Source organism: Cydia splendana, chromosome 26 (genome assembly GCF_910591565.1).
Source record: "Cydia splendana chromosome 26, ilCydSple1.2, whole genome shotgun sequence".
NCBI classification, from domain to species: domain Eukaryota; kingdom Metazoa; phylum Arthropoda; class Insecta; order Lepidoptera; family Tortricidae; genus Cydia; species Cydia splendana.
Window position 1 is genome coordinate 6,367,885 of NC_085985.1, and position 20,092 is coordinate 6,387,976.

General features: G+C 42.7%; 1 protein-coding gene across 1 annotated transcript; it reads right to left on the minus strand.

The window, feature by feature from the left end:
- Positions 1–10,018: 10,018 nt before the first annotated feature.
- LOC134803067 (uncharacterized) lies at positions 10,019–18,924 on the minus strand. The gene is made up of 3 exons (XM_063775774.1): positions 18,142–18,924; positions 12,028–16,713; positions 10,019–10,252 (listed from the first exon to the last, which is right to left on the minus strand). The coding sequence occupies exons 1-3, from the start codon at positions 18,922–18,924 to the stop codon at positions 10,019–10,021; spliced, it is 5,703 nt and encodes a 1,900-aa protein (XP_063631844.1).
- Positions 18,925–20,092: the final 1,168 nt, after the last annotated feature.

Below are 20,092 nucleotides of genomic sequence, written 5' to 3' on the forward strand. Positions count from 1 at the left end.
ATTAACTTTCATAAGTCATTTTAGTTCTAAAGTCTTCCGTTTTTTTTTTCCATAAGTCAAATCCAATAAATATGTCTTCAGTATATTTGTCTTCAATAGTTTGTTTTATATATTGTCCAGTCCAATAATAAGCATAGACCTATATAATAGGGACAAGACATATTGTTCTATACGTACAATTGCTTATAGAAATAGCACCCATTTTGACGGCACACACATAAATATATATCTATCTCGTTTTTACTCAGCACTGTAACCCTTAGCAAAAAAAGGTGACAGTATTTCAGTACGGACATAAAGTGTTCCATGAAAATACGTAAATACCTAATGCGGCCGAAAATCCGCCATGTTTAGTCACGCAAATGTCATTGTCTGTCAGTTCAGCAGGTACTTGTCCTGTCAAAAAGTCGTGGTGAAAATTAAAATTATTAATTATCTTTCAATATTTTGCTTGTGATTGAAAATAATTGAAGCCAAATGTGAATAATTACGTCGCGAATATGCCAGTGTGTAGTGTATTAGGGTGCGGCATAAGAAAACCACCAAATCAGCCATCTTTAACCATACACAGGTACGCTATAATTTACATGAAAAATATTGGTTATTGTTAATGTTCCTGGGAAATTTAAGGATGTTTCACATTATAAATAGCAAGGTTCTTCTGTGCAGTTATAGATCATGAAGTGATTGGATTTATTTAACTATATTTTTACGCTTAAATAATGTAAACATTTCAGCTAGGGTTGTACTTTATTTATCGACTTTGATATCGATATATTATGATTGCCTATTTATATTTTCTTATTTTATCATGCTACCCCGCTTCAAACCAACTAAATTATCTTAATTTAATAATTAAATCATTTTTATAGCTTACCAAGAAATGAACATAAAAAGAAAGAGCTGGAGATGGAGACCCTGACCGACTCTCGGGAGCACTCGGGTCCGTGGGGTCGTTACTCCACAAGCTGCCCTGCGGGCTTTTTTATATCATTATTATAGTTTTTTTATATAATTCGACATTAAGAGACCATATACATATAGTTGTAATTTATAATTTATTTATTTATAAATGTATTGTTATTATTTTGACGTATAAAAATGCCCTTGTGGCCTATTTGCTGAATAAATGTTGAAGAAGTTGAAGAGCGGAAGTCATTCCTTATTTTTGTAATAAAAAAATGTTCTGAAGGTGTTTTGTTTTTTTTCACCCGTCGCTTAATAAGCTTGAATTTTGTATCGCTCTCACTTATAGATACGGCGCACCAAGGTCGAGGTGCAGTGCGGTAGTGTGTTACAGACTTCAGGGTTAGCAACACAACAAAATTGATTGTAATAGAGAGGTAAAGTCCAAGAAAAACACGTACACTTATTCTGACATCCAAAACAGATGGCGCTGTACTGCGCCATGTGTTTTGCGGTCACTAAGTTGTCAAACGTCAACTTTTGAAAATCAGTGTTACCGCAAAAATCGCAATAAGTATTGAGTAGTACAGCGTCATCTCGTTTACCTGTCAAATTTGAAGCACGAAATTGTCCTAGACTCCACACATCTTACTAAATCAAAGTATCTTTTCACATAACAATATACTAATAAAGAATTTTTATTTATTTACTTACTTCCTATTAAAACATAAACTCCACAAATAATACATACTTAGTATTTTAAATAAAATGAGCCGAGAACGTTAAAAAGGTATCGATGTATCGATAAAACCTAGTAACAGTAAAAATCTTCTGGGCAGCACTAAAACCGCCATGTTTAGTTCTAAGATGACGTCACAGTGGCACGCATTATTCGTTGACGTTTCACTTCCATAGGTTTCATATTTCAGTGATAATAAGTCTTTAGTAGATTACCTTGTCAATATCAGGGTTACCATATCTAGGTATTTCTTCAAATCCAGTAGAAATTAGAATTTCAAGTTACTTCCAGATCATACAAAAAAATGTATACTCCTCACAGAGATTAATCTGTGAGGATTCAAAATTAAACTCGTACCAAGTCAAAACAACTAATTTACAAATTCCTTATCCTATATTTCACCAACAGTGCTAACTATATATTTATACAATGGCAAATATGTACATTTATTTACAATTAAGTCTGTAATGTTACGCGGGATACACTCTGAACGCTCAAAGATAAGTAATAATTCATCCAATAGCACAAGGCGCTGAATGCCAAAGGATGGGCAGTCAAAAATAATGTGAGATATGGTTTCTTCATTTAAATTACAATGTGAGCATTTCGGACTATCAACCATTTTAAGACGATACAAATGAAAGTTTAATCGACAATGACCAAAACGAATACGCATAATAATGGAATAAAATTTTCTATTAACATAAAAATTACTTTTACAAAACCATGGCTGACTATTAACTTTTACTTTAAATGTAGCATACCACAATCCCTTATTATCTACTTGAATAGCATGGTTCCAATGTGTCATCCATTTTCTAGTCATCCTATGCTTCAAAACTGGAATAAGATCTGTATAAGGTAACGCAACATTAAAATATGCATTTACAGTATTTGAAACATTAATTGATTTAGCCAAAAAGTCAGCACGTTCATTTCCTACTACCCCAATATGGGACGGAACCCACATGAAGCTTACACTAATACCTTCATAAAAAAGATCAACCCATAACACTTTAATAAGAAAAACTATATAATTCGTTTTAGCATGAAATTTATGATTTTGTAAATTTTTGAGCACACTCATACTGTCACTTACTATAAGCCATTTTCGAAATCCTTGATTTTGATGCTTAACATGCTTTAGAGCTGCAAGAATGGCAATAGCCTCTGCTGAATATATACTACAGTTCTTATCTAACTTATACCCTAGACCTCTACCCACAGTGCTATCAAATAAGGCAAAAGAAACATTAGAATCAATTTTAGATCCATCAGTGTATATCAAATGATGATCATTCCATGCAGATAATTTGCTATAAACTTCTTCTTTAGAAGACAATTCATTGTCAATAAAAATGACAATTTCAGGGAATTTACTATCAAAATTGCCTTCGTAACATGGTAACACTCGAGTAGAGGACTTGTGAATAGAGATGCGCATAATCGTTCACTGAGTTGAAAAGAGTGATTCATATCTTTCGCTCGCGGTGATATATATCACTCATTTAGCTCATTTAGCTCATTTCGCTCAGTAGATCTGTAGATTAAATAGTGAGTAGAGAGAGATGTCAATCAATCAGATTGATTGAATTGTTTGGTTTGATTTGTATTACCTACGCACTTGATCGTTAAAAAATATGCATTATTAGTGTTATATAAGCTATACTATACATACATTTACTACAATATACATATTAAGCAGATTTTCCTTCATACTTGGACAGGCTTAGGACTATCAATCTAGATTTTTTAGGTTAATAATAAAACGACGGAAAAACAAAGTTTCTCCTAAACGTACCTCATATTAAACATAAACCCCTCTAATCTAGATTGGCAATTATGATGAAAATCTGATACTATATAGTGTACATTTCATAAAAATATTAGACTATCATTACATTAATTACACTACCTAAGCCCGTCAATTAAATCTTAAACTAAAATTGGTCAACAAACGACAGCCGTAGTCTGCTCTCTCGACATCCAACAGTACTCTGTACATAAAAGTGCGTAAATGGGATGGTTATATAATACGCACAGCCATAAGTGCGACGAAGACAGCAAATCACACGGTACGGATCCCGCCATGTTTTCCCGGCACCCTCCGAATTCATCCGAAACGCTCCGAAACCGTCACTCCGCATCGTCTCACTCGTTTGGCTGGGCCCGCTCATTCGATCATGAGTGGGAAAGAGCGAGCAAGTAACACCGATATAAAAGAGTTACTGAGCGAAATGAGCTAGTCAAATCTGTACTGAGTTGAAGAGTGAGCTAGTTCAATCAAAAGATACAGTTCATTTGAATCACTCGCTCGCGAACGACACATGTCTACTTGTGAATATTGCAACTGTCAAATAAATGAACTAATTCAACCGCATTTTGAAGAATATACAAAGTGTTTCGAAGCGACACAGAAAGAGCTAAAAGGTTAGACAAAAATTGACTATTTTGAGAATACAATTTCAATATATATTTTTCTTTCAAATAATTCAATCTAATAGCGATAGGAGGAAGATTGCACTCGACTTGCAAAGCATTTATTGGCGTGCTCTTAAATGCACCTGTTATCACACGCATACATTTGTTTTGTAACTTATCTAAAATATCTACATATTTATTATTATCAGCAAAGCAAAAGAAACCATACTCAAAATGACTACGAATCATAGATTTATATAAAAGAAGTTGTCGAGCGTAGTTACTGTGGGGCTCGCAGATTCCGAAGTCAGGAACTCGTACACGATGGCTGGAACACGCTGGCTGGCTGCTGCAGATTACCTCCAGATTACCGCACCATTACCGGGGCTGTGTAGGGTGTTTAATGAAAACACATTTGTTGATTTATAAGAAAACTTTGGAGAGTGTTGGGAGGCTGGTGCCTCTGTGGCTATTGATGAGTGAGTGAGAAGCTTCTTCTCGGGTCTTCGCACACTTTCGGCCGAAGGCCGAAAGTGGGTGGAGCCATTTCTGAGCTTCGCTCATTTTGGCGGAGGTCTCCTCGACTCTTCTTGGAGTCGGGCTCGGTAAAATCGGAATTGCACTCTTGTTTTCTTCTATTTTTCTTTATGTATATATATATAAATATATTTGTTTGTTAGGGTTTATTGATGGATGTGCCTGCTTCTTCTTTGGTTGCTAGCTCTCGTGGCAGCGGCTTATGGCGTGTATTTGGCGGTCTGGTGTAGTGGGGGGCTATCTGGTTGAGATGATCGTGATGGGAATTGTCTGCTTTCTCGAACATGGTTTTGGCGATCTTTTGTATAAATGTGTCTATATTCTCCCACTTGAGGTCTTTTTGTATTACGTTGTTTCGCACAAATCTAGGGGCGTCTACTATGGCCCTAAGGACCTGGTTTTCCTGTGCTCTCAGTCTCTTTTTGTTTGTTTCGGAGGTCAATGCGAACCAGGCTGGCGCAGCATATGTCAGTCTTGACCTTACATATGTTTTATATATATTTAATTTTGTTTTTATTGGGAGTCTACTTTTAAATATTGGGTATAATTTACTTTTGGCTGTTTTGGTCCTATTAATTACTTCGGTTACTTGGTGTGTCATGGATAATTTTCTGTCTATTACAACTCCTAGATATTTAATTTTGGGTGCCCAGTTTATTCTTTCTTTTAATAGTGTCAGTTTATCTGGTAAGTATCTTTGGCCGGTCATTAGGGCTTGAGTCTTGCTGACGTTCACTTTCAGCCTCCAATCATTGAGCCATTTAGGCAGGATGTCCAGTTGTTTTTGCATCTTGGCCGCTGCGTGCTGAGGGTTTATTGATGTGGAGAAAAAGGCCGCGTCGTCTGCATACAGACCTAGTTCTACCCCCTGGACCACCGGGATATCATCTGTGTACTTAGCGTAGCACACCGGCGATAAGCAGCTTCCTTGCGGGACTCCCGCCTCTATTATTCTGCTTGTGGATACTGCGTTCTCTACGGCTACTACAAATTTTCTATCTGTCAGGAACGATTTTAGAACTCCCACTATCCTTCTGGGTGTACCTGCTTGGGCTATTTTGTGGAGAAGACCCTCGTGCCACACCCTGTCGAAGGCCTTCTCCATATCCAGTAGTACGGCCACCGTGTGTTCTTTTTTATTTTGCGCAAAGGTCATGTGATGGATAATTCTGGTGAGTTGAAGCGTGGTTGAGTGACCTTGTCTAAAGCCATATTGTTCTTTTCTGGGAGTTATGTGTGGAACTAATTTACTTAGCAGGAGCTTTTCGAACACTTTCGATAGGGTTGGCAGAAGTGTTATCGGTCTATAGCTGTCGGCTTTTTGTGGGCTCTTTCCTGGTTTTAATATTAGTATTACTCTTCCTACTTTCCATGTGTTTGGGAAATGTCCTGATCTTAGGATACCATTGTATAGTCTTGTGATGGCAGTTATTGTGTTGATAGGCAGGTGTCTTAGGGTCATGTTAGTTATTTGGTCATGGCCAGGGGCCTTTTTTGGTTTTGTTTTTCTAATTGCTGTTTGTATCATGGTTGGTGAGAAGAATATTGGGTCCTCGTTTGGTTGAGGTTTTTGATTTAGAAATTCTTGGAGCTTTTCTTTGACTGAGTTATTGTGTTCTTGGTTTATTATTTGATTTGTCTTGAATTGGTTTTCTAGGCTGTCTGCGAAAATTTCTGCTCTGTCTTTTGCTAGATAGTGTAGGTTACCGAGAGAGTCTTTGAGAGGTTGTGTGGCTGTTTGTTTTGTACTTAATTGACGGCAGAGTTTGTGTATAGAGGGAATGTCTTCTTCTATTTCCGCTATGTGTTCCTCCCATGATGCTGCGGCGTGTTGTGCTAATTCATCTTTGATCTTTTCTATTAGTTTGTTGAGTTTGGTTTTTGTTGGTGGGTATCGTGTTCTTTGCCATTCTTTTCTTGTTCTTCTTTTTTCTGTTATTAGATCCTGGAGGGCTTTGGGTAGGGGCTTTTCTTTAGTAGTTTTATTTTTGTGTGGGAGAGTTGCCAGATCCAAAGCCTGTTTTATGTTTTCTGTCACTGCTGTTGCCGCTCTATCTACCTCCTCTTCAGTAGTGACTGGAAAGTAGTTGGTGCTTTCTTTTATTTTTTCTTCGAAAGTTTTCCAGCATATACGTCTTCTTGCTAATCTATGTGGTGTGATTATTGGGTCGTCTTCTATTGTCATTAGTATTGGCCTGTGATCAGAAGGGAGGGCTAACAGTGCTTCTTGTGTTATTGTTTGCCGTATATTTTTGAGTATCGTGAAGTCTATGTTCTCTCCATGTTCTTTAGCTATGTCGCTGTAGTGTGTTGGTTGCTCTGGTCCGGTAACTTCAAAGTTGAGTTCGGTGGCCAGGTTAAAGATTTTCCGGCCCGCCGGGCATATTTTATTCGCATTCCATGCTGTGTGTTTCGCATTGAAGTCACCTGCTAAGATAGTCGGTGTAGTGGAATTTAGTAGGTTTTTGATGCTATTAGTTATATTTCTTGGTGCTCCCCCTGGTCTGTAGATAGAGTAAAGTTTTAAATCTTGGTCTCTTATTCGTATCTGGATTCCCAGTGCTGTTAGTGATTCTTCATGATCTTCCTGGTCTAGTAGTTGGTGTATAATGTTATGCTTTATTAGTATCGCCAATCCTCTGTATACATGTCCTTGTTTGTTTTTTTGGTCTTTCCTATATGTTATATATCCTCCTATTTTAAATTCTACTCCTTCTTTCAACATAGTTTCACTCATCAGCAGGATATCTACATTGTATTCTTTTAGGAATTGTCTGAGTGAGTTCTTTTTCTTTTGTACGGAGTTGGCATTCCAGTATACGATTTTTAATACCTTACGTTTGAATTTTAGGCTGTAGGTTGGAGGAGTTATCTATGAGTTTGCTGATCGTTTCAGGTTTTTGTTTTGCGGCTAACATTAGCAACTTATTAATTAATTTTTGCATTTCTTGTATAGCGGAGTCTTCTGGATTTATTGTGTTTTGAACTTGGGTTACAGTGTCGTTCTGTGGTGGCTCTATTGTGTTGTTATTTGGAGTATTGTAGTTGATTCTTTTTGTTTTTTGAGAACGCTCATTTGGGTTTCTCGCTGGTGCCATAAGGTTCGTCGTCGCCGTCTCCTCTACCATTCTTACTTCGACTGACGCTCTGGTTTGTGGGCCTCTTTTATGTTCTGCGGGGGCTATGGTGCCTCCTTTTATGTTACGTACCTCTCTTAGATAAATTGGACAGTCCAGGTGGTTGGCCGGGAAGGGGCCTTTACAGTTCTTGCAGAAAGCTTTGTCCTTTCTAGGTTTTGTACATTCCTTTGCGTAGTGATTTTCTCCACATTTTAAACATACCACTGGTCTTTTGCATCCATGGGACGAGTGCCGGAATCCTTGGCAGTTGTGACATTGTGGTATTAATCTTCTTGGCTTCCATGGTTCGATACTGATCCCCGGCATGTGTAGTAGTTCTGTGATGTTATATATTTCAGCCTGGTTGGCCTCGGTTTCTGTTCTTTTGAAATGTGCGAAGTAAATGCTTGATTGTTTAGAGCGCAGTTCTATTTGTCTGACATATTCTACCGGGCAGCCACGGATTGCTAATGCCCTTTCTATATCAGTTGTCTTTGTGTCTTTAGGAAGTCCTTTTATTGCAATTTTGACTATGTGCTTTGCCTCTGGGTCATAGACGTGGTAAGGGAATTCCTTCTGTCCTAATTTTTCCTGTAATTCTCCTAGGTAGTTCTGTACCTCTCTGTATTCCTCTGGCGATTTTGGGGTGAATTTTACTCCCTGTCCTTTCGGTTTTGCATTTGGGGCGTGCCCCAGGGTGCTGGCTAGTTTTTCGAAGTGTACTGTCCAGTCCGGCATGTTATCTACCTCTATTGGTGGGTAACGTGGAGTTTTGGGTTGTGTTGTTGTGTTCGTCGCGTCGTTGTTTTTCATTTCATTACCATTTGGGCTTTTTGTTATCTTAGCGTACGTATTTGTGCTTTTTGGTGTAGGTTTTGGTTTACTTTGTTGTTCCGTGTTCTCTGTGGTGTTTTGGGTGGGCGTTGACTCTGTTCGGTTGGTTTCCCTTGTATTCTTTTGGATGGCCGTTTTTGAATTGGCGAACTCTTGCGTTTTGATAGGCATTTTTGCTATGGTAGGTATTTTTTCGATATTGTGATTCGCCTTGTTTTTGTTTGGGTTGGTTGATGCTATTGGGGCTTCTGGTATGGTCTGTTTTTCTTGCTGCATTGTGTGTTTTGTTTCTTGTATATGTGTCTTCTCTGTAGTTGACTTTATTTCTGTTGTTACGTCGTCTTTATAGAAGAAATCACTGGCCTTTATTCTTCCTTCGCTGTGTGACCTTTGATGTACTGACATTGTTTCTCGTATTGTATTTGGGGAGGGGCGGACGCAGGTTTTCTTCTCTTCTTGTGTGGGAGGGCTGTCCCCCTCTGCTATTCTTTCTCTTTTTTTGTTTACGGTGTGGGATTGTTGTGGTAACAGGGGTTTTGCTTGCGGGGTGCGTGGCGGTTGGGTGTAGGAGGGGCCCATGATTTTGAGGACCATTTCTACTTCCGGCGTTAGCGCCTCATTGTCTCCGTTTACGAAGTCTATCATGTCTGTGTATCTCTTTGCCCACTTTATCAGTCCTGGTGTCATGAGGCCTTCTAGCTTGGTCAGCATCGCCTTGTCTCTCATGTTACTAGTGACTTGGATCCTTTTTCTGTGTGGGTTTTGTTCTCCGGATCTCTTATTGTGTGCGTTCATTGTCGTGTTTTCTTTTGTTTCGATTGAGGACGTCTCATCGCCTTTTTCTGCGGGTAGAGTCTCATTTTTGTCTGACTTTTGTTCATTTTTGGAATTTTCTGTAAGCATTTCGTGGTTTCCTATGGTCCCCTCTCTTTTATGGGGGCGTCGTAGTGGTACTTGCGTTTCATTTCGCGGTCTACGGGGGGTTTCTAGAGTGTCTAGGAACTCTTCATAGTCACTTTCTGAGTTTGCTTTCGCGGAGTCGCTCGAGTGATTCCATTTACTACTGCATTCGCTCGGGATACTAGAGTCACCTGTTTTAGGGGTGCTGCTTGTTGTGATGGGTGAGTCTGATCTGCTTTCGTTCCCCTCTGCGGGGCCTTTCTGTGGTTGCATGTTGCTTTCTGCCAGGTTTTCCATTGTTGGGTTTAATTTTTCTATTGGTTTTCCGATTTCGTCTGGAATTCTATTTTCCGGCGATTTATTTTGGACTTCGGACGTACAGGTTTCCATTTCGCGTGTTTTCCGATTTTTTCCCGTAATTTAGGCTCATAAACCAATTTTTAGTGTCTATTTTTCACTTAATTTATTATAAAGTCAACTGTCTTTAGAATCCCGCTGTTAAAAGTCACGCACTTGGGCACCTTTAATTGCTAAAAACAGCGCGGACGCACAAATAAAATCACTACGCGCGCGCGGGCGACGGATCGCTGGCCAGCGCGGCCCGGCAAACTCGCGTCGATGCTCGGGGCCTCCCGGCAAACTCGCGTCGAGGCTCAGGGGCTACGCGCGACGGCGGGCGGGCGGTCGCGGCCGCCGCGAGGCGGCGCGGGCTACGTTCGACTTCGCGCGCGGGCGCGGTCGATTTTCGGAGCGCTACAGTAGGACACGCGTACTCGATATCGCTGCGAAACGGGAACTGAAAAAACGAGTGAGAAGCACCCAGGGTGGGCGCGTATATATAGGCGCGCTCGGCGCGATCCCCACCGTGGGTACTTTAGGCCACGCCTACTCAAGGCGTGGGTGTTACGTGCAGAGTGAGAAATTGTTTTATTCATCCAATAAGCTTAGTCTATTACATATTGTTCGTAATTAAGGGAAAAGGGTATGCAATTTATTGGGGAACAATTTACACTTAAAATTATACACATAACATAATAAAATTAATAAAAAATGGACACAAGTTACATAATAAAATAAACACACAAAAGTAGATTAACATAATATAAGAACGATTAAAACTAAACATGTATGATTAAAAACTAGCTATACACGACAGAAGTAATATTTTGGGATCTGAGCCCCAATAGGTTGAAGTTAAAGATCTTAAGACATTAAGAGCTTTGTTGGATTTTTTAACTATATGATCAATATATTTCTTCCAGGATAAATTATGAGTGAATATAACACCTAAAAACTTCGTTTCAAGCGAAATTGGAATAACAACATTATTATAAAGAACACTAGGAACCGATGAACTGTTTTTTCCAAAAACGAGAAGTTTTGATTTGAGAGGATTGACACTAAGAGATAAATATGAGAAATGTTGTAATAACTTTTGTAAAGCATTATTAATAATGGTCACCAAGTTAACTATGTTACTACCACTGGAATAAACAACCAAATCATCTGCAAACTGTAAATTTTTAACTTCTGGTCCCAAAATTAAATTCAAACGTCGTATGTACAATATAAAAATTAATGGAGACAAAATTCCTCCTTGACATACCCCTACAGAGGCAAGTCTAGGACCATAAAGATGACCATTATGCTTAACAAAAACTTTTCTGTCAGATAAGAAATTGGTGATCCATTGTATCAATTTCTTTGGTAACCCAATTGACTTAAGCTCAATGGATAGAATATCAATGTTAACACTATTGAAGGCCCCTGCTATGTCAAAGAAAACAGAAACTAGTGAGTGTCCATGACCTAGACTATTTTGAATATCAAGCTGAAGCTGACAAATACTTTCTATAGATGAATGGCCTCTACGAAAACCAAATTGGTTTGATGGTAATTGTCGAGCGTAGTTACTGTGGGGCTCGCAGATTCCGAAGTCAGGAACTCGTACACGATGGCTGGAACGCGCTGGCTGGCTGCTGCAGATTACCTCCAGATTACCGCACCATTACCGGGGCTGTGTAGGGTGTTTAATGAAAACACATTTGTTGATTTATAAGAAAACTTTGGAGAGTGTTGGGAGGCTGGTGCCTCTGTGGCTATTGATGAGTGAGTGACAAGCATCCAGGGTGGGCGCGTATATATAGGCGCGCTCGGCGCGATCCCCACCGTGGGTACTCTAGGCCACGCCTACTCAAGGCGTGGGTGTTACGTGCAGAGTGAGAAATTGTTTTATTCATCCAATAAGCTTAGTCTATTACATATTGTTCGTAATTAAGGGAAAAGGGTATGCAATTTATTGGGGAACAATTTACACTTAAAATTATACACATAACATAATAAAATCAATAAAAAATGGACACAAGTTACATAATAAAATAAACACAAAAAAGTAGATTAACATAATATAAGAACGATTAAAACTAAACATGTATGATTAAAAACTAGCTATACACGACAATCTCCCCCACGTGTGTCAACACCGTCTGATTGCGAGGAGTATATAGGTATAAGCCGGGAAACTGGGCGGCGGACGTCACCTGCGCGGGTGCGAACAATGGCTACTCTTACGTGGCCATCAGGGCCGGGAAAGAGTTGTGCGATTACGCCTCTAGGCCATGTTCCTCGTGGCATGGAGCTGTCCGCTACGATGACTACGTCGCCAACATGTAGTTTCTTCACGTTCTGATGAGCACCGGGCCGAGGGAGGAGGCTGGGTCGGTATTCTCGCTGCCAGCGCCTCCAAAAATGGTCGGCTAAGGTCTGCGCTGTCTTCCATGACGAGAGTGACATAGTCGCGTCTGTGAAGACGCCCAGTGGTGACATTGAGCTCGATCGCCCGATGAGAAAATGGTTCGGCGTCAGAGCTTCGCTGTCTAGGTCTGGATTCACTGGTGTCAACGGTCGAGAGTTGACTATGTGCTCGGCTTCCAGCAGTAATGTATGCAGAACTTCTTCGTGAGGTGCTCTCTCTTTGAGTGTTACCTTTAGTGACCTTTTCACGCTGCCTACGAGCCGTTCCCATGCACCGCCGGCGGAAGGGTTGCCGGGCGGTATCTTTTTCCAGGTTATGGCTCGCTCGATCAAAAATGGCTTTAAAGTGTCGGGCAGCGTCTTCTTGGCTTCTGCCAGTTCTCGCTCTGCGCCGTAAAAGTTGGTGGCGTTGTCAGAGTAAAGAACTGTAGGCGTGCCGCGTCGCGCTATCATTCTGCGCAAGGAAAGTATCATAGAGGATGCCGAAAGTGAAGCGGCAAGCTCTAAGTGCACAGCGCGTGTCGTGAGGCATGTGTATAGTACACCCCATCTCTTTTCGCGGCGGCGGCCTATTGTGATTTGCATAGGGCCAAACAGGTCTACGGCTGCAGCGGTAAATGGCGGTTGATTCGCCTGGAGCCTCTCTGGCGGGAGGTCGCCTACAGGAACCTTGAGTGTGGTTCCTTTATAGGTCCGACACCATTGGCACTTGTTCGCTATATAGCGAATATTACCGCGCAGCCCGATAATAAAATATCTCTGCTTCAACTCGTTGATGACGGTTGCGTGGTTGCCGTGGTCGAAGAGCGCATGAAAATGATGTATTAGCAGCTTGACGAAGTCTTCTTTTGCGTGTAGGACGGGTATGTGCACGTCTTTGTCAATTCTAGCGTTTAGCACTATGACTCCGTTCTTATCAAGTTGTATTGCTATCTTATGCAGCGGAGACTTCTTCGGTAGAGGCCGCCCAGTTTCCAATAGCTTAATCTCCTCTGGAAAGGCAGCATGTTGACTCCGGCGAATTAGCAATATCTCTGCTAAATTTAAATGCCCCTTATTCATTTCTGTATCTGTTTTCTTAGATAGCAGTGAGGCTTTAAATACCTCGGCGGCAACCAGAACCCTAGCGGTGGCGCGAACTAGTCGTACGAACTTTGAGAACCTACTTACCTCCGGCAGGTACTCAAACTTATTTTTCGCGACACCTACTGAGCATACGAGTTTGCTAACGCGTTCTTCGCCCGTATCGGCGACGGGCGTTGGCGCTTTTTCGGTCGGCCAATGCTCTTCGGGTTTACGTATAAAATCGGGCCCTATGAACCACCGATGGTTCACCCCGAATTGCGCAGGTATACCGCGAGTCGCGTCGTCAGCCACGTTAGCTGCACTAGGCACCCAGCGCCAATTGGCGGGGGTGGTAGTGTTCTCGATTTCTGCTAACCTATGTGCTACGAATGTTTTATACCTACGTGGGTCCGAACGTATCCACGTGAGCGCCGTTTTGGAGTCAGACCAAAAATACTTGTCCTTTATTACGTAATCTGACTCCTTGACTATGGTTTCCGCTAATCTAGTAGCTAGTACGCAGCTCTGCAATTCCATCCTCGGAATGCTAACTACCCGGAGAGGCGAAACGCGGGCCTTAGCGGCTACTAACGCGGAAGTTCTAGTCCCCTCGGGGTTGATGCTAACTAAATACACGGCCGCGGCATATATTTTTTCGCTCGCGTCGCAAAAAACATGCATATATGCCTCCCTATTAAATGCGGGCACGTGTCGCGGAATCTCTAAGTCTCGTAATTGTTGTACGTTATCGATGAACGATCGCCAGGCGGGTGCGAGTGAGACGGGTATAGGCGAGTCCCAACCGATTCCTGTCCTCCATATCTCCTGCATTAACGCCTTGCCTAAGACGGATATGGGGCTTACGTAACCGATCGGATCGAATATTGACATCGCGCTACTCGTTACCTGTCGCTTCGTTGGCAATTTCTGACCGTTAAGTACGTCTTCGGGCGTATTACGAAAGTTCACGTTGAAACCTAAGGTGTCACGCTTGTGATTCCATTTCAAACCTAAGGTACGTTCGCTCTCGCTCGCGCCTAACAAAGACGTTTCCTCTTTGCTATTAACTACGTCAGAAATTACCGCAGGGTGGTTTGAAGCGAACCCGCGGAGTTCGAAGGACGCGCGCATGTTTAGCTCGTAAATATCGTTTACTACGCGTCTGGCGTGCTCCTCTGACGTGTCGAGGGCGATCAACATGTCGTCCATGTACGTATTTTTAATTGTTTTTTCAGCTGCGATCGGAAACTCAGTACTATGCGTTTTTGCGTTTTCGTTTTTGACATATAACGCGGTTGTCGGCGACGCTGCCGATCCAAATATAAGCCGCTTCATTCTGTACTCTTGTGGAGGAGATGTACGGTCTTCCCCCCTCCAAACGAAACGTAACGCGTCCCGATCTCGCTCTACTATTTCGATCTGTAAAAACATCTCTTTGACGTCGGCTATTACCGCGATTTTACCTTCGCGGAACCGCACTAATACGCCAAAAAGTGACTCTAACAGATCGGGGCCGGCTAACAGCGCGCTGTTGAGTGAACGTCCGTATGCTGTAGCAGCCGCGTCCCAAACTAACCGCATTTTACCGCGCTGTGGGTGAAATGTGGGGAAATGAGCTAGGTACCACGTCCGGGGTGAGTCGGGGGGCGGGGGCGAGTTCATTTTCTCCGCGTAACCTTTATCGAGCAAGTTGTTCATGTGTTTCGTATATTCGGCTTTCAACTTTACGTCGCGGTCTAGTTTACGTTCTAGACTGAATAGCCGCTTTAACGCTTGCGCTCGGTTATCGGGGAGTTTTTCGTCGTCAGTTCGCCATAATAAGCCCGCTCGATACCGATTCTCCCCCGGTATCTTATCACACGTGGCTTTTAATAAGTCTAGCGCGCGTTGGTCGGGATCGGCCCGAGGCAACTTTTGCGAAACGCCTAACGATTCTATGTCGAAATGCTGTTTCATAAGCTCTAGAGCTTCGTCGTCCGCGGTTTTGGGCCGTGCGTGCCCTACAAAATTTACCGCGGCGCGACGCGTTCGGTCTGGGCCGTGTAGGACCCATCCTAATCTAGTTAGACTCGCGACGGGAAGGTTAGGCGGGCCGTCTATGACTTGCCGAGAAATGATGAGGTGCCAGTTATCTTGGCCTATCACGATAGTAGGTACTGACGTCGGGTAACTTAACTCGTCCGCGATTTTCGACAAATGTTCGCACTTGTCGACTAAGTCACGTGGTACGCCTTGCGAACCTATACCTATATCGCCTATCGTGAGCACCTCCATTAACTCCAAATGTCGGCTACAAAAACCCCTAATCGCGACCTGTAGTGAATACGAATCAGGGTCTGTGACTCTGCCGCCTATTCCTTCAATTTCTAGCGTCTCTCCGCGTACACGAGGCGCGATTTTGTCAGCTGTCTCGTGCAGCATTAAAGTCATTGCCGCGCCTTCATCGAGTAGCGCGAGGGTTTGTACGGTACCTAAAGGTCCCGACACCTCCACAGGCATGACTTTAAGATACGTTTGCGGGAGTCTAATATTGTTTACAGATACGGCCGGCGTACTGTTACCGTTCGCGGGCGCGGCCGCGTTCAGTCCGTGTAACAGCTTACTGTGTCCGGCTTCGCACTGATTTACACCGCACGCGACGTATTTACACTTAAACGGCCTACGGTGATTCACGTCCAAACATCTGTAGCACAATCTAGCACCCTTCACCAGATCCCATCGCTCAGATATCGTCGCGGCTAAAAACTTTGAGCACGCACTGACTTTGTGCTCGTTCCCGCTCTTACAAATGGCGCATGTACTGCGCGAGACAGGGACGGACGATACCTGCTGTTTGGGTCTAGCTCCGGTTGACGCGGGTTTTTTTTTATTGTTATTTTCGCGCGGTTTTACTTGTGCGACAGTATGTTTACTACGCGATCTACTCTCCGTTTCGCGTGGGTAATCTTCGTGGAAATCTGACTCCGAGCCTGTGCTACAGTCGCGGGAGAACGCGGGGACGCGAGATCTAGAGGGAGCGTTGCTCGACCGCCTAGGTTCGTGTTCAAAAGATACCGTGTTCACTACAGCTCGCGATCTAGTAGCCGGTCTGCGGTTTACGCGTTTGGCTGCAGTACTAATATCGTTGAGAAACTCAGATAAAGCGGCTAAGCCGGGAGTTTCCGAATTAGTCTGCCTATATTTGGCCCATTCGTAACGCACTATCAAATTTAATTTGTCCACTATTTTGTTCACTAGTTCAGGCGCGTGCAAATATTTTTCTTGACGCAATGATTTTACGGTGGCGACGGCGTTCGCGATATGCGCGGCAAACGACGAGATATTAGCATTGTCTTCCGACAAACGCGGCATGCGTTTGATATTATGCAGCTCCGTAAGTACAATTTCCTCGGGGTCGCCAAATTGCCGTTCTAGCGCTTCCATAATTTCGTATGGATCCTGAACAGTGTACATGATCGATTTTACGGCCTAGGGATTGCAAATCCGAATCTATTTTACAAAATCCGGATTTTCGGATAATTTTCACGCCGAAATCCGAACTTCGGATAAAATCCGGATTTAGGGAATGTTTTCTAGGTACCAGGAATAATAAAAAAAAAACGACTTTCTAATAAGAAATTAGTCTTTTTATTTACTGTAATAGTCTTATGATCGAATAACAAGTTATATTAATTACACAGTTATATCAATAACAAAGATATATAATATAACACAGTTATATTATATCAATAACAACTTGGAAACAAAAAATATCTTGTTTAATCATTTTAATTAAGAATCCTACAGTCACAACACTGAGATCAAAATTTCTTGGGGGTTTTAGCACATCTCCACTGCGGAAGTTGCGGAACCTAAGTCAAAGTCAAAGTCAAAATATTCTTTATTGAGTAGGCTTAGCAACAAGCACTTTCGAATCGTCAGTTACAAATATTATCTTATACTAGACGGGCCCGCAGCTCCGCTCGCGTAAGTGAAATAAAGAGTTTGTCTTAAATTTAGTTAAATACCGATAGTATTATGTATTCAACCCTACCAGGGTTTATAACTGTGATAGGGATTTCTTATTTGTAGCCGTTATTTGGATAACTTAATTCGCAAATTTCTCATTGCGAAAAGGCAAGATGGTATTTTTTCATCTACGTAGGTACTTATTTATTTAAAACTAGATTCAACAAAAAAAAATATTTATTTTTATAAGCCTAGTTCCAAAAACATTTATTAGATTAATTTCCGCCTTAAGACAAATATGGACGACCACCGCCGATAAATCGCCTTTTAATACAAACGTAGGTAGTCCCCATTTCCCTTTCTGGATACTACCATTAGGTACTTACTACGGCTACGGTGACGCAACGACCCAAAGTGAGTCCTAGCCTCCGACACCAGATCACGCCATGTTTCTCGGTCTCTCAATAGCTCTCGCCAGTCGCCATGGCCGAGGTTGAGCAGGTCTTGAGCAACTACGTCGTTTCAGCGGTACCTAGGACGTCCACTCGGGCGTCTCCCATTTTGTTGTCCCAAGTACGCTCTCTTCACGGCACGGTCCTCTCCCATTAACTCTAAGTGTCCGAGCCACTGAAGCTGCCGCTTTGGTCTCTCAATATTTCGCCACTATATCGTAACACATCCTTATTTCTATGGCAACAAAGTTATATTACGATATTTGGCTGACTGCTGACTGTACATTTGCTTATTTGCAGTAATCAGAACATTTTAACGGTGCAAAAGGCAATTGTATAATAGTTTAACAAAAAATCCGAAAATTCGGATTTGGGTTTAAAAATCCGGATTTAGAAACGGATTGAAAAATTGGCGGATAATCCGGATTTTCGAAGTTCGAATAATCCGGATTGCAATCCCTATTACGGCCGTCCGGGCCTCGCCTTTAAGCGCGCGTCTGATTCTACTGACATTATTGACGGCACTAAACATGGGCGACGTGTCCTCGAACTCCGCTCTAAACGATATCCATTCGGTGATATCTCCGCCGAACGGGGGTAACTCAGGCGGCTTGTGATACATTGGCGGGTAGGTACCGTGTGGTACCTCTAAAAGTCGCGGTTGCGGTTTGCTGGCCCGGTCGGGCGCGGCGCGCGGCGCGGTCTCTTTCGGCGGCGGGATTTTTACGTTTTTACGCGCGATCTCGCGCTGTAGCGTCGCTTGTCGTTCTACCCAACTTCTAGTTCGTACCTCGGCCTCGGACTCGACACTGCCGCCGTCAGACTGCGCCTTAACTTGGGCAATCTGCAGCATTAACTTGGCAGTATCGGACTCTGCTTTGGCTACGACTAGAGCGGCTTTACGAACCTCGAGCTCTGCTAACAGCACGGTTAATTCACTATCGCGGTCCCTACTTACCGATTCGCGAACAGACCTAACTGACTCGCGAACAGACGGCGCTCGCGGCGGTGGCGCAACAACGGGTGGCACTAAAGTATTCGACCGACTGCGACCTACCACTGTATCGTCATGACGCTCGTCTGAGTGTACCGACTCATTTTCTTTCTCATCGCTAGTTTTCTGGTCGCCACTGGTGCCTTTGCTCCACGTATTGGTCGCGCCGGACGTAGTATTGCCGGACGAGGGCGTAGGCGTGGGGACAGGCAGGTCCCGTTTGCGTGAGCGTAGTGATCTTCCGTCTTGCGACATCTTCTTCTTTCTTGATTTTTACGCACACAACACAACACAACACTTGACACACGCGGGGGGTCCCTAACTATATACAAATTTACCTGCCTAACGCCTATGCTCTGACGCTACCGAGCGCAGCGTCAGTGCCCCTAAGCGTGGATCCCTCGGTGCACTGAATCTCCCGCAATGGCTAAAGTGCAAGGCCTAGAGCGTTCGAAAACAGTGTGATGGTATCACCATGTGACACATGCAACTAAAGTTGCCAGGACACGTGAGTGGAGGCGAACCTACAACACTGCACGGTCCACCGGCAAGCCGGTAATGGTGGGTTACGGAAAAGGTTGGTATAAAGGGTCTGAGCCGAAGCGAACTTCGGGGGCTCAGCGCGTTCGTTTTTCTTTGTTCTCCTGAATTAAGTATAGTTCTACTTAAAATTCAGCGCGTACTTGTTTCTTTCTTCATTCGGCAAACGAAGGACCATAATGTCGAGCGTAGTTACTGTGGGGCTCGCAGATTCCGAAGTCAGGAACTCGTACACGATGGCTGGAACGCGCTGGCTGGCTGCTGCAGATTACCTCCAGATTACCGCACCATTACCGGGGCTGTGTAGGGTGTTTAATGAAAACACATTTGTTGATTTATAAGAAAACTTTGGAGAGTGTTGGGAGGCTGGTGCCTCTGTGGCTATTGATGAGTGAGTGACAAGCATCCAGGGTGGGCGCGTATATATAGGCGCGCTCGGCGCGATCCCCACCGTGGGTACTCTAGGCCACGCCTACTCAAGGCGTGGGTGTTACGTGCAGAGTGAGAAATTGTTTTATTCATCCAATAAGCTTAGTCTATTACATATTGTTCGTAATTAAGGGAAAAGGGTATGCAATTTATTGGGGAACAATTTACACTTAAAATTATACACATAACATAATAAAATCAATAAAAAATGGACACAAGTTACATAATAAAATAAACACAAAAAAGTAGATTAACATAATATAAGAACGATTAAAACTAAACATGTATGATTAAAAACTAGCTATACACGACAGTAATATTTGATGCTTTTCTACAAAAAACTCTAGCCTATGTTTCAAAAGTTGTTCAAATATTTTTCCAATACAAGATGTAAGAGCTATAGGACGATATGAATCTTCATTTGAACTTGGTTTGTCAGGTTTGAGAATGGGAA

Coding starts and splice junctions, on each gene's coding strand:
- LOC134803067 (XM_063775774.1), bottom strand. CDS start 18,924: ATGTCGCAAGACGGAAGATCACTACGCTCACGCAAACGGGACCTGCCT. Junction 16,714..18,141: donor AAGGCGAGGCCCGGACGGCC/GTAATAGGGATT, acceptor TACACTGTTCAG/GATCCATACGAAATTATGGA. Junction 10,253..12,027: donor TTCCCGGCCCTGATGGCCAC/GTAAGAGTAGCC, acceptor TCGTTTTTTCAG/TTCCCGTTTCGCAGCGATAT.